Source organism: Zalophus californianus, chromosome 6, assembly GCF_009762305.2.
Source record: "Zalophus californianus isolate mZalCal1 chromosome 6, mZalCal1.pri.v2, whole genome shotgun sequence".
NCBI classification, from domain to species: domain Eukaryota; kingdom Metazoa; phylum Chordata; class Mammalia; order Carnivora; family Otariidae; genus Zalophus; species Zalophus californianus.
In genome coordinates, this window is record NC_045600.1 from 82,417,560 (window position 1) to 82,432,234 (window position 14,675).

Sequence of the window (14,675 nt, forward strand, 5' to 3'; positions counted from 1 at the left end):
TCCCTTGCTAGGTCCCCATAACCTTTGGGATGAAACTAAAACTCCTTAAGATTAATTAGGAGACTGTTCTTGATTTGGCCTCTGCTAACATCTCCAGTTTCCTTGTTTGTTTGTTTTTTAAGATTTTATTTCTTTATTTGAGAGAGAGAAAGCAAGAGACAGAGCATGAGCAGAGAGGGAAAGGCAGAGGGAGAGGGAGAAGCAGACTCCCCACTGAGCAGGGAGCACGATGCGGGTCTCCATCCCAGGACCCCAGGATCATGACCTGATGAAGGCAGACGCTTAACTGACTAAACCACCCAGGCGCCCCTTAACATCTCCTGTTTCCTCCCCGTCATATAGTCAAACCAGATTGTTTGCAAGTTCCTGAACTTGTCTAGAGCAGCTACCCCTTTGGACGTTTGGGTTGTTGTTACTTTTTGGCTAATTATGAGTAATGCTTCTGTGAACATTTGTGTAAATGGTTTTTTTGTGGACATATGTTTTCATTTCCTATGGGTATATACCTCGGAAGGGAATTGCTGAGTCATATAGTAGCTCCATGTTTAACATTTTCAGGAACTGTCTGTTTTCCAAAGAGGTGGCACCATTTTCTGTTCCCAAATTGCCATAATGAATGAGGGCTCCAATTTCCTCCACATCCTCACCAACACTTGTTATTATTCACTTTCTTTTGGTTTTGTTTTTTGGTTGTTGCCATCCTATTGGGTGTGAAGTGGTATCTCATTGTGGTTTTGATTTGCATTTTTCTAATGATTAATGATGTTGAACATCTTTTCATGGGCTTATTGCCATTTGTATTTCTTTGGAGAAGTGCCTATTCAAATCCTTTGCCTATTTTTCAACTGGATTATTTGTCTTTTATTTATTTTTTTATCGATTTTATTTGAGAGAGAGAGAGAGTGAGTGTGAGTGGGGGGCAGGGGCAGAAGGAGAGGAAGAAAATCCCAAGTGGACTCCATGCTGATGTCTGAGCCTGATGCAGGGCTTGATCCCATGATCCTGAGATCATGCCCTGAGCTGAAATCAAGAGTTGGTTGGTCGCCCAACCCACTGAGCCACCCAGGTGCCCCTGTCTTTTTGAATTGTAAGAATTTATATATTCTGAGTACAAGTCCCTTAGCAGATACATGATTTGCAAATATTTTTTCCCATTCTGTCAGTTGTCTTTTCACTTTCTTTGTTTTTCTTTTCACTTTCTTGATGTTATCTTTTGAATCCCAAAAGGTGTAAAAATTTCAATGAAGTGTAATTTATTTTTTCTTTTGTTTCTTACATTTTTGGCATTGTATCCAAGAAGGCTTTGCCTAACTCAAGGTCATGAAGATTTACTCCTGTGTTTTCTTCTGAAAGTTCTATAGTTCTAGCTCTTACATTTAGGTCTGTGATCCATTCTTAGCTAATGTTTGTGTGTGATATAAGGAAGGAGTCCTACTTCATTCTTCTGCGTGTGAATATACAGTTGTTGCTTGAAAAAATTTCTCTCATCATTAGATGGTCTTGGTACTCTTCTTCTTCTTCTTCTTCTTCTTTTTCTTCTTCTTTTTTCAGAGAGGGGGTGGGGAGGGACAGAGGTAGAGCGAGAGAATCTCAAGCAGGCTCCACACCCAGTGCAGAGCCTGATGCAGGGCTCAGTCTCACAACCCTGAGATCATGACCTGAGCCAAAATCAAGAGTTGGATGCTTAAGTGACTGAGCCCCCCAGGTGCCACATATGGTCTTGGTACTCTTGTGGAAAATCAGCTGACATAATGTATGGGTTTATTTATTTATTTATTTATTTTTAAACAATTTTTTTTTTTAAGATCTTATTTATTTGACAGAGAGACACAGTGAGAGAAGGAACACAAGCAGGGGGAGTGGGATCATGACCTGAGCCGAAGGCAGACGCTTAACGACTGAGCCACCCAGGTGCCCCTGTATGGGTTTATTTTTGAGACTTTTCTATTCCATTGATCTACATGTGTCCTTATGCCATAGCCTTGGTTACTGTGGATTTGTTGTAACTTTTGAAATCTAGAAGTTTGAATCTCCCAACTTAGTTTTTTTTTTTTTTAAAGATTTTATTTATTTATTTGAGAGAGAGAGAATGAGAGATAGAGAGCACGAGAGGGAAGAGGGTCAGAGGGAGAAGCAGACTCCCCGCCGAGCGGGGAGCCCAATGCGGGACTCGATCCCGGGACTCCAGGATCATGACCTGAGCCGAAGGCAGTCGCTTAACCAACTGAGCCACCCAGGCGCCCCCCAACTTAGTTCTTTTTAAAGATTGTTTTGACCATTCTGGTCCCCTTGCAATTCCATCTGAATTTTAGGATTGTTTTGGTAATTTCTGCAAAATAACCAGCTGGGATTGTGTTACAGATTGTGCTCTGAATTTGTTGATCAATTTAATGAATATTGCTATCTTAATACTATTAAATCTTCTGATCCATGGACATGGAATATCTTTTATTTATATCTTCTTTCATTTCTTACAACAGTGTTTCATAGTTTTCAGAATACAAGTTTTGCACTTTTTAAAAAAATGAGTAGATGTTATTTTTTGAGCTATTTTAGGTTTATAGAAAAATTGTACAGAAAGTACAGAGAGTTCCCATATACTTCCTCCTCTCCAACCCCATACACAGTTCTCCCTATTAATGTCTTGCATCAGTGTGGTTCATTTGTTGCAATTGATACATTATTAACCAATGTTCATAGTTTACATTAGTCTTCACTCCAATGTGTTTTACAGTTCTATGGGTTTTTCATGTGTCCATCATTACAGTGTCACATAAAATAGTTTCAGTGCCTTAAAACTTTCCTCTACTCCGCCTGTTCATTTATCCTTCCCTCAAATCCCTGGCAACCACTGATCTTTATATTGTCTTTACAATTCTGCCTTTTCCAGAAGTCCTATAGTTGGAAATAAACAGTATGTAAGCTTTTCAGACTGACTTTTCTCAGTAATATGCATTTAAGTTTTCTTTTTTGTGGCTTAATAGTTCATTTATTTTTAGTACTGAATGATATTCCATTGTGTGGATGTTTATCCATTTATGGGAGGACATCTTGGTTGCTTCCAATTTTGGCAATTATGAATAAGGTTGCTATAAACCCTTGTGTGCAGGGTTTTATGTGGACATAAGTTTTCAACTCATACAGCTGGATTCTATCATAAGACTCAGTTTTGTAAGAAAGTGCCAAACTCTTCCAAAGTGGCTATACCATTTTGCATTCATTCATACCTCCACACCCTTGGCAACACTTGGTGTTGTCAATAGTTTAGATTTAAACCATTCTAATAGTTGTGTAGTGGTATCTCATTATTTTAATTGTAATTTTTTGATAACATGATACTGAATTTTATATGTTTATTTGCCTTCTGTATATCTTCTTTGGTATCTGTCTATTCACACTTCTTTTTAAAAAATTTATTCTGAAGCACTTCATTCTTTTTGGTGTTCCGTTCATTGCAAGTGTATAAAATACAGTTGATTTTCATATATTGATTTTATATCCTACTTCTTTGGTGAACTCATTATTAGCCCTAGTAGTGGATTTTCTATATATAAGATCATGTCATCTGCAAGTAGAGATCATTTTACTTCTTTTCCCATTTGGATGTCTTGTTTCTTTTTTTATGCTTTGTTTCTTTTTTTTTCCTGATTGCCCTGGCTAGAAATTCCAGGACAGTTTTGAATAGAAGTGGCAAGAATGGACATTCTTATCTTGTTCCTGATCTTAGAGGAGAAGCATTCAGTCTTTTATCATTAAGTATGATGTTTGTGTGAGTTTTTTGTAGATGTCCTTTATCAGGTTGAACAAGTTGAGGAAGTGTTTTAGGTATGTAGATGTTTAGACCCTACCATTAAAGGTTCTGATTTAGTGATCTGGGGTAAGGACCAGATGTCTGGTTTTTTTGTTTTGTTTTGTTTTTTAAGATTTTATTTATTTGTTTATTTAAAGAGAGCATGAGCAGGAAGAGAGGCAAAGGGAGAGGGGGAGAGAGAGAGAATCTCAAGCAGCCTCTGCGCTGAGCGCGGAGCCTAACAGGCTCCATCTCAGGACGCTGAGATCATGACCTGAGCTGTAATCAAGAGTTGGATGCTTAACTGACTCAAGCACGTACCCCAGGACCAGATATCTTTAGTTGTAAAAAGGCACATAAGAAAATAAAAGGTATATAAGTAATTTTGTCCATAGCCAGGATTGAGAATATCTGCCCTGTTTTCACTGAAGTACTTCATGCTTCATTCTTTTCAAACCTGTATTATCATTTCCATTCTTCCCCCTCAGTTGAGAACCTTGAACTTGTCACATTGTCAATTCCCTAAATGTTATATTCCTAACTCAAATTATTTTTGGTGATAAACCGTGGCAAATAGGCTATATTGCATAGGTTAATTTTCTTTCATACAGTGGGTTTGATTAAGATATGATATTCAGATTTATTTTACCTATAAGGAATATAAGCTATTTGATGACCCTAACTTATGGCTAATTTCATTCCTCATCATAAAAGAGTAGTACACAGAACATAATTGTTGATAATCCATGTAAATTATTTTTTAGCCTCTTTTCTCAATCTTTTTTATTTATTTTATTTTATTTTATTTTTTTTAAAGATTTTATTTATTTATTTGACAGAGAGAGACACAGCGAGAGAGGGAACACAAGCAGTGTTTGGGAGTGGGAGAGGGAGAAGCAGGCCTCCCGCCGAGCGGGGAGCCCGATGTGGGGCTCGATCCCAGGACCCTGGGATCATGACCTGAGCCAAAGGCAGACGCTTAATGACTGAGCCACCCAGGCGCCCCTGTTTTTATTTTTTGAAATCAATTATACATAGTCTTGCTACTGACATTGTCCCTGTGTTCCGTCAAAACATGTAAGAAATAACTCATTTGACCTATATGGTGAATAATAATTATTTTGCTTCTTTAGGACACCATGTAAAATTGAACCTAGTATAAACCACATTCTAAGCACAAGGAAGCCTGGAAAGGAAGAAGGGGATCCCCTGCGAAGAGTTCAAAGCCATCAGCAAGAGTCTCAGGAGAAGAAAGAGAAGATGATGTATTGTAAGGAAAAGATTTATGCCGGAGTGGGGGAGTTCTCCTTTGAAGAGATCCGGGCTGAAGTTTTCCGGAAGAAATTAAAAGAGCAAAGGGAAGGTACATATATTGATCTAGTTCACAGCAAAATTTCTTGGGAATTGTAATCTTCGTCATTGCCCATTATTTTCTCAAGCATTCCCTCTATTCCAGTGAAGCAGCTCTGATCATGGTCACCAGAAACCTCTTTTTTGCCAAATCCAGTGGCCGTTTATCAGTCTTGATCTTTTTTGACCTCTTGGCTTCATTTGACACAGTTGATGAAATGCTTGTGTATTAAATGCTTCTCTTGGCTTTTTCCTTGGTGCGTATTCCCTCTCAATTTCCTTCACTGCTATTCCAGAGGCTCAGGATAGAGTCTGGAATATTCCAATCACAACTATCACTAGGTAATGGATAAATACTCTTTACAAGCTGGGGACTCTCAGATTTATATCTCTATCCCTGACATTTCACCTGAACTCCAGACTCTATTTAGTTACCTATATCTGTTGGCTATTCCAACAGACATTTTAAACTTAACATAGCCAGAACAGAATTACTGATTTCTGCCAAAAACCACACCCCAGTACATACCACAGGCTTCCCCATTTCAGTAAAAGGGAACACCATGCACCCAGTTGGTTCAAGCCAAAAAACCCCGTAAGTCTTCTCTGATCCCTCTTTCTGTACCATTCTCCCACATCTAATGAATAAGCCTATCAACTGTACCACCAAACAATTTTCCAAATCTTTCATTTATCACCATTCTCATTATTAATCCAAACTGCCATCTTTTAGGTAGACTACTGCAGCTAGACTTTCTGCAAACTTCAGTCTGGCCTTACTACAGTCCATTTTGCTCATAGCAGATGATCTTTATAAAAAGTCCAGGTCCTATCATTACTTTACTTAAAATTCTTCAGTGTTTTCTCATTGTCTTACCACGTAGTACGAACTCTACCCACACATGACTTGGCTCCTGCCTACCTCTCCAACCTCATCTTTTACTTTTCTCCCTCTTATTTTGCTACAGTCATCCTGGCCTTCTCTGGAACTCACTCTTGAGCACAGTGACCTTGTTCCTGCATTAAAGACTTTGTGCCAGCTTTGGCCTAGAATCTTTCCCCAGATCTTTATATGATTGGCTCCTTGTCATTTGGGTTGCAACCTTATGAATGTCCCTCTCTTAAAATGATCTTCCCTGCTTAGCCGTCTTAAGTAGCTCCTGACCTCCATCCTCCTACTCAGTCACACATTCTCACATCACCCATTTTATTTTATTTATTTATTTGAGATAGAGGGTGAGAGCAAGAGCTGGGAGACAGAGTGGGAGGGAGAAGCAGGCTCCCCGCAGAGCAGGGAGCCCAATGCGGGGCTCCATCCCAGGACCCTGGGATCATGACCTGAGCCAAAGGCAGATGCTCAATCGACTGAGCCACCCAGGCACCCCACCTATTTCATTTTTAACACTGATTTTCTTATTAATTTGTGTGTGTGTCTTCCCCAAATTGAATGTTAGTGTCACATGACTAAGGACGTTGTATTATGCACCACTGACATGTAAATGCTCCGAATTGTTCTTGGCACATCATAGCTATTCTGGTTCTTATTGATTAAAAAAAGAATAGAGACCTAGACCTCAAGTAGAGGACTTTGCTCCATTTATATTATTCTCATCTGTAATATTAGCATGTATGTTGAAGGCATGCACTCCAAAGACAGTTTTTGACAGAATAAATTGCTATAAGGAGTAATGCATTAGCCAACCTTACTGTTTCTAGCTGAGCTACTGACCAGTGCAGAGAAGAGAGCAGAAATGCAGAAACAGATTGAAGAGATGGAGAAGAAGCTGAAAGAAATTCAAACTACTCAGCGAGAAAGAATGGGTGATCAGGTCATTTCTCTCTCTCTCTTTTTTTTTTTTTTTTAAAGATTTATTTATTTATTTTAGAGAGAGATTGTGTGCAAGCAGGGAGAAGGGCAGAGGGTATCATGCAGGGCTCCATCTCATGCCCTGAGATCATCACCTGAGCTGAAACCAAGAGTCACACACTTAACCGTGCCACCCAGATGCCCCCATTTCTCTTTTTTTTTAACACAGAAAACTATACTTACTGAAACAAAGTTAAATAATATAAAAGCGTAGAAGATAAAAATCCTCCCAACCCCCATTCAGAGTTTCTGGTAGTTTCATAGCTATTAGTGGCAACAAAGTCCAGCAGGAGAGTAGTTTAACAAGTGACCTCAAATGGAACTTGTGTCACTAGAAGTGATGCAATTTATTGACATCTTAGTTAGACTCTAAACCATTGTTTTATAACTTCTGGACTTTAGCTTTTTATTCTAGTCATGTTGCATTGAAATGGGGTCACCCAAAGAAATTTGGTATATGCTTGGCACTGCTCAGTTGAGTACAACAGAAACGGTTTATCCTAGGAATGTAAATTATTAGAAAGAACTTTTATAGTATAGATATTTTATATGGTTAGTGGGTATCTAGGTGAAGAGTATAGTAAACCTAATTTTGGAACTAAAGCTTGAAAATAGGTAGGATTTTTTAGATAGGAGAGACACATTGATTTTGTTTCTTTAATGCAAATAGCAAGAAGAGAAGATGCCTACAAAGGAGACAGCTGAACTGCAAATTGCTTTGGAGGCTCAGGAAATACCAGGAATGGCTCTATCCAATTCTGTTTGTCCAGGAAACTCTTGTGCCAGGTAGGACTGCATTGGTGGGAGGGATGATGCTTATAGGAGGGCACTTAGAACCAACCTGAAGTCTTTTATAATATTAAGACTTAATGTTTGCAAGTCTCTGTCACAACATAAGCTCTGATACTGATGAGGTAAGACAAGGTACTGACATTTTTCCGTTAAAAAAAATACATGTTTCTTACAGAATCAATCAAATATAATTTTTAAATTAAAAACAAATTTTTTTAAAGTAGCCTTCACGCCTAGCATGGAGCCCAACATGGGGCTTGAACTCACGACCCTGAGATTAAGACCAGAGCCGAGATCAAGAGTCAGAGACTTAACCGACTGAGCCACCCAGTCACTCCTCAAATATAATTTTTTAAAGATAAAACCACCCATTTTTTACCACCAAGAGATTACTGCTATTAACATAAGTATATCCTTATGTGTTCTGTTTTTTGTTTTATTTGATAAAAATGAGAGTTTGCCATTTTATAATCTGCTTATACTGTTAATGTTATAACATCTATTATCAAATATACTTCTATAACAATTTTAATGACTGAAGGTTCGATCTTCTTAAAGAATGTGGATTGACAAGACTAGAATTTTTTTTTATCTAGAGTGAAGAAGATTATATTTAATGGAAAAGCCTCTTGGACTTATAAGAATTAAATAATTCTTTTTGTGGGTACTTAGGACATGTTTTAAAATAAGTTTCTTTACAGGGAGACTTCACTTGCAGAAAACTTTTGGCAAGAACCTCATTCTAAAGGTGAGTTGTATTTGACAATGTCATGAAAAACTTACCAGTAACAAATACATTATGTAATATGTGGTAAATATTTTTCTTAATTATGGTAAAGGGAGTTGTAAGAAGACAGAGGGGAACTAAGAGATTATCATATCTTTGAATCATGGAATTCAGTTATAAGCATATGATTTGAGATAGGATAGGCATTTAAAAGAGTATTTTTGTAAGATTCCTCAGTGCTTTGAAATGTTTAGTTTAAATATAAATTTAAATTTATATTAACTACCAAATACTATCTTCCACCTTAGCAGTGTACACTGAGCTAAACCTATCAGTAGTATCCAGCAGCCAAGAAAGTAGTTTTTCAGAAGAAAGAAAAAATGTCTAAAACTAAAGCTATATAGGGGCACCTGGGTGGCTCAGATGGTTAAGCGTCTGCCTTCAGCTCAGGTCATGATCCCAGGGTCCTGGGATGGAGCCCTGCATTGGGCTCTCTGCTCAGCGGGAAGCCTGCTTCTCCCACTGCCACTCCCCCTGCTTGTGCCCTCTCTCTCTCTATCTCTCAAATAAAATAAGTAAAATAAAATCAAATCTTAAAAACAACTAAAGCTATTTATACTCAGATTTATTCTTTTTTTTTTTAAGATTTTATTTATTTATTTGACTGAGAGAGAGAGAGCAAGCAGGGGGAGTGGCAGGCAGAGGGAGAGGGAGAAGCAGGCTTCCCAGCTCCCCATGGAGCGGGGGAAGATTATGCTTTTTTGAACGAGTCTCTCTCTTTTAGAATTACATCCTGGAATATTTACAAATGAAGTGATATGATGTCTTAGATTTGCTTTAAGATAATTCAGAGTTGGGTTGGGTTTGGAAAGTAGTGGTAGTGGTGGGGAATAAAGTATGAGACACAATCATCCATGTTTAGATAACTTATTAAATGATCTCTACTTTTATATGTTTGAAATTGTTCATTATAAAGAACAGATTACCTTTCTGCTTCCAAACAGCACAGAATATTAATTGACCTAGATGTCTTGAAAAATAGGCATTTACTCTTAAGATCATCAACCTGTTCTCTTTTTCTATAGGTCCCAGTATACCTTTCTCCATTTTTGATGAGTTTCTTCTTACAGAAAAAAAAAATACCAGGTTTGAAGTTTTTTGTTTTGTTTTGATCCTTAAAAGTCTTCTGTTATTATAAATGAGGATGCAATAAGGGTTACTGTTATCTATGTGAACAGAAAAATAAGTAGGGTATTTTTTTTTCCAGTCATCCTGCAGATCCCCCACGGGTTTTAGCCCAACGAAGACCCTTTGCAATTCTCAAGACTTCAGAAAGCATCAACTCAAATGAGGATGTGTCTCCAGATGTTTGTGTAAGGAACAGTATTCCTAAGTTAATATAAGCAGACTGATGAATTGTTTCATTCAATTCTCATAAAGTTCGGGTTAAAATTAAAATCACTGGCTTGGGGCGCCTGGGTGGTTCAGTCAGTTAAGTGTCTGCCTTTGCCTCGGGTCATGATCCCAGGGTCCTGGGATCGAGTCCTGCTTTGGCCTCTCTGCTCCGCGGGGAGTCTGCTTCTCCCTCTGCCTGTCACTCTGCCTACTTGTGCGCTCACTTTCTCTGTCAAATAAATAAATAAAATCTTAAAAATAAATAAATAAAAATAAAAACACTGGCTTAAAACTTAAGCACATGAAAAGATGATTAACGTCATTATGCATTAGAGAATGTAGATCCACAACCACAGTGAGATACTACTTCACATGCACTGTGATGGCTATAATCAAAGAAAATAACAAGTGTTGGTAAGGATGTGGAGAAATTAGAACGCTCATACAGGGTAGGGTTATAAAATGGTGCAGCCACTTTGGAAAACAGCTTAGTAGTCTCTCAAAATGTTAAACATAGAGTTACTATATGTATGACCTAGCAGTTCTCTCCTAGGTATATATCCAAGACCATTAAAAACATGTTTACATTTTTAAAAATACTGTACATGAATGATCATAGCAACATTATTTATGATAGCCAAAATATACTAGCATATATGCTATAATTTCACTTGTTATAAAACCCCTTATTTATTTATTATTATTTTTTTTTAAGTATGCTCCACACCCAGCACGGAGCTTGAACTCATGACCCCAAGACCAAGAGTCATGTGCTCCACCAACTGAGCCAGCCAAATGACCCTAAAACCACTTTTTTAAGTACATGCACTTAAATGTATGCATGTAACCTACCAGATGTGTATGGTAACAACCGTTGCCTCTGGGGAATAGTAATTGGAGGGGAGATAGGGGTCAAGTGCCAGAGGGAGACTTTTCCATTATATATCCTTTTCAACTAGTTGACTTTTTAAACCATATACATGTATTACTTTGTTTTTGTTTTTTTTTAAAGATTTTATTTTATTTTATTTTATTTTATATTTTATTTTATTTTATTATTTTATTTATTTTGACAGAGACCCAGCGAGAGAGGGAACACAAGCAGGGAGAGTGGGAGAGGGAGAAGCAGGCTCTCCGCAGAGCAGGGAGCCCGATGCGGGGCTTGATTCCAGGATCCTGGGATTATGACCCAAGCCGAAGGCATATGCTTAACAACTGAGCCACCCAGGCACCCCAACATGTATTACTTTGAAAGACAAAGGGGGGGCACCTGGGTGGCTGATTCAGTTAAGTGTCTGACTCTTGATTTCAGCTGAGGTCATGATTTCGGGGTCCTGGGGTGGAACCTCCTGTGTCAGGCTCCGCATTCATCCAGGGAGTGTGCTTGAGATTCTCTCTCTCTCTTTGCTTCCTCCCCCTGCTTGCACATACACGGTCTCTAAAATAAATAAATAAATCTTTGAAAGACAAAGGAATATTTTAAAAATTTTCCATTTTTTTATACTTTGTATTCCATATTTTCTATTGTGACTGTGAATTATCTTTAAGAAATAAAATACAAATTCAATATTTGGTATAGAAGAAAACTTAAAAGCTAGGAGGATAGCAGATTATCAGAACATTTTCTAGGTCAAAGCCAGAAGAGAAATATTATTCCTCTAGTTCTTAGGTGAAATTGGTTGGGCAAAAAATCATTATCCAGTATTTTTCCTTTGTGTGGAGAATCCTCATAGTATATTTTTTTGATAATACATAGTTTGCTATTTTCATGATATAAAACTTTTTTCCTCAGATATTATGATGTGCTTTTTAAAATTATCTTTCCTAGAGATTCTAATATGCTACTTCTGTACCCTACATTGAAAATCACTTATCTAATGTCTGTCTCTCTGAGTAAAAAAGGTAGGTCCTCCATATTCTCACTGAAATATTTCAGCTGAACTTTATGTGTTTTTTATTTCAGGATGAATTTACAGGAATTGAGCCCTTGAGTGAGGATGCTATTATCACAGGTTTCAGGAATGTAACTATATGTCCTAACCCAGAAGACACTTGTGACTTTGCCAGAGCAGCTCGTTTTGTATCCACTCCTTTTCATGAGATAGTGTCCTTAAAGGATCTCCCTTCTGATCCGGAAAGACTGCTGCAGGAGGAGGATCTAGCTGTGAAGATCTCTGCGGACCAGCAGACTGCTTGTGGCACCATCTACAATCCAACTCTCAGCGTCAAGAAGCTCAGGTGATTGTAGGTTGCACACACCAGATTGTTTGAGTGATCTCTTACTCTGTGTGTGCTTGTCAGAGCGATCATTTATCAGGTTCTCACTACCTGCCAGGTACTGTGCTAAGTGCTTTACATGACAGTAGGACTCCCCCTGATAAAGTGGTGGTGGGATTTGGTAATTGATTTGAGAATGAGGGTTAGAAGAAGTAAATTTTGATGGTTATGAGACTGAGAGCGCCCGGAGGATTCTGGTGTCTTTGAGAAAACTTGGCAAAGTATACCTGATGGGAAGACAGGAGGCATTTTGTTTTTCCTTTAATATTACATTTTAAATAATGGTAAAATAGCTTGATACTAATTTCAGATAGGCAACTAGAAGTGTACTTTTTTTTTTTTAAGATTTTATTTATTTGAGAGAGAGAGAGATCATGAGCTTGGTGGGGGCGGGGGGGGTGGCGGGCAGAGGGAGAAGCAGAGTCCCTGCTAAGCAGGGAGCCGGATGTGGGACTCGATCCCACGACCCTGGGATCATGACCTGAGCTGAAGGCAGACACTTAACCCACTGAGCCACCCAGGCGCCCAGAAGTGTACTTTTTTAAAGTATGTTTTAGCGGCTCCTGGGTGACTCAGTTAAGTATCCGACTCTTGATTTCAGCTCAGGTTATGATCTCAGGGTCATGAGATCAGGCCCCAGGTCAGTCTCCATGCTTAGCGTGGAGTCTGCCTGAGATTCTCCCTCTGCCTGTGTCCCTCCCCCTGCTCTCTCTCTTTCTCTCTCTCTCAAAAATAAATAAATAGATAGATAAAATATATTTTTTAAAGATTTTATTTATTTATTTGACAGAGAGAGAGAGAGAGACAATGAGAGAAGGGAACACAAGCAAGGGGAGTGGGAGAGGGAGAAGCAGGCTTCCTGCCAAGCAGGGAGCCCAATGCAGGGCTCAATACCAGGACCCTGGGATCATGACCTGAGCCGAAGGCAGACGCTTAATGGCTGAGCCACCCAGATGTCCGTAAATAAAATCTTCAAAAAAAAATAAAGTCTCTTTTAACGGAGAGGTGGAAATGAATAAAGAATGGTATGAAGGAATCACATAGAATCTATATATTTAAAAGTTGGCTAAATGAATGTTGGTTTTAGGAATATTCTTTGATTTGCCAATTTGTGCTTTTAAAATTGCATTTTCAAATTTTTGTCCAATAAACTTTTTATCACATTTGCTTAGCATGTATTCACCTTGAGTGATTTGGGTTTCCCTTTTTCTTTCTTGATCTTTTCTTATTAAAGAGTAAAATGTCTAGAGAAAGGATAAACAAGAAAAAAGTTAGTATCTTAGTCAATGTTTCTCAGTAGTTTAGAATAGATGTAGATTAGGCATTTGCTATAGATTAGGTAAATAAAGCATAAATTTAGAAAACCTAATGCTGAGCATTGCCTGTCAACCAGGGTAGATAAATTCTGATTATGAATCTATATCTGTTTCAGGAAAATAATGGACTTTGAAAATTAGACTAATGAATATCAAATAAAATAACAAAGATAAAGTGATATATGTTATCCCTATGAGGACTGACTTATTTGTGGTTCTTTCAGCCCAATTATTGAAGACAGCCGCGAAGCCACACACTCCTCTGGGCTCTCGGGGTCTTCTGCCTCAGTTACAAGTTCCTCCTCCATCAGATGTCTTCAAATTCCTGAGAAACTGGAGCTTACTAATGAGACTGCAGGTAGCTTCATACATACCACTTGTAAGCAAACCTCTACCTCCATGTCTACTGAACACTTATTTATCTCAGCAAACTGAGCTATGTGGTTTTTTTCTATAGAAAAGTTCCCATAAATTGTGCAATTTCTAGAATGAATCGGTATTAACTGAACACCATAAAGACCTGAAGTAGATGAGTTTTGTTAGGTTAGCCGTGTTGATTGTGCAGTCCTGTGTTTTTTCCTCTCCTCTGTTTATAACACCCATTTTAGGTTTGGGGGGTGATGGGGTTTGTTGACTTTTTTTTTTCCCCCAGACAACCCTACTCAGTCACCCTGGTGTCCACAGTATCGCAGACAACTACTAAAATCTCTAATGGAGCTGAGGGCCTCTGCAGAGTTTTTTATAGAAGATAGACCAATGCCTAAGTTGGAAATAGAAAAGGAAATTGAATTGGGTAAGTATCATTGAACGCATGGGGTTTTTTTGTATGACACTATACAAGTAAGTGATTATTTGTACTTGAGCTTGATGCTTGAGCACAGTAAGTATTTTTAGATTAGAAGAAACAGCATTATAGGGGCACCTGGCTGGCTCAATCAGTAGAGCATGCAACTCTTGATCTCAGGGTCATAAGTTCAAGCCCCACATTGGGGGTAGAGTTTACTTAATTAAAACAAAACAAAAAAACTGATGTAAAAAAAACAAATGAAAAAGAAACAGTATTATAGAGGTTGATACATTGATAAGTTCATGTCCTGGTAACAATATGGATTCTGTCTTCCCCTCTTTCAACTTTTAACAAATGATTTTGAAAAATATTCT

General features: G+C 38.2%; 1 protein-coding gene across 3 annotated transcripts in view; it reads left to right on the plus strand.

The window, feature by feature from the left end:
- Nucleotides 1-14,675, plus strand: part of BUB1B (BUB1 mitotic checkpoint serine/threonine kinase B) — a 54,957-nt gene that overhangs the window by 25,646 nt on the left and 14,636 nt on the right. For all 3 annotated transcript variants that reach the window (XM_027571719.1, XM_027571720.1, XM_027571718.2), the window contains exons 9-17: nucleotides 4,924-5,153; nucleotides 6,857-6,969; nucleotides 7,678-7,793; nucleotides 8,501-8,547; nucleotides 9,612-9,672; nucleotides 9,794-9,899; nucleotides 11,885-12,159; nucleotides 13,739-13,872; nucleotides 14,167-14,307. In XM_027571719.1, the coding sequence (XP_027427520.1) occupies nucleotides 4,924-5,153; nucleotides 6,857-6,969; nucleotides 7,678-7,793; nucleotides 8,501-8,547; nucleotides 9,612-9,672; nucleotides 9,794-9,899; nucleotides 11,885-12,159; nucleotides 13,739-13,872; nucleotides 14,167-14,307 (1,223 nt within the window). The remainder of the gene's footprint in view (nucleotides 1-4,923; nucleotides 5,154-6,856; nucleotides 6,970-7,677; nucleotides 7,794-8,500; nucleotides 8,548-9,611; nucleotides 9,673-9,793; nucleotides 9,900-11,884; nucleotides 12,160-13,738; nucleotides 13,873-14,166; nucleotides 14,308-14,675) is intronic.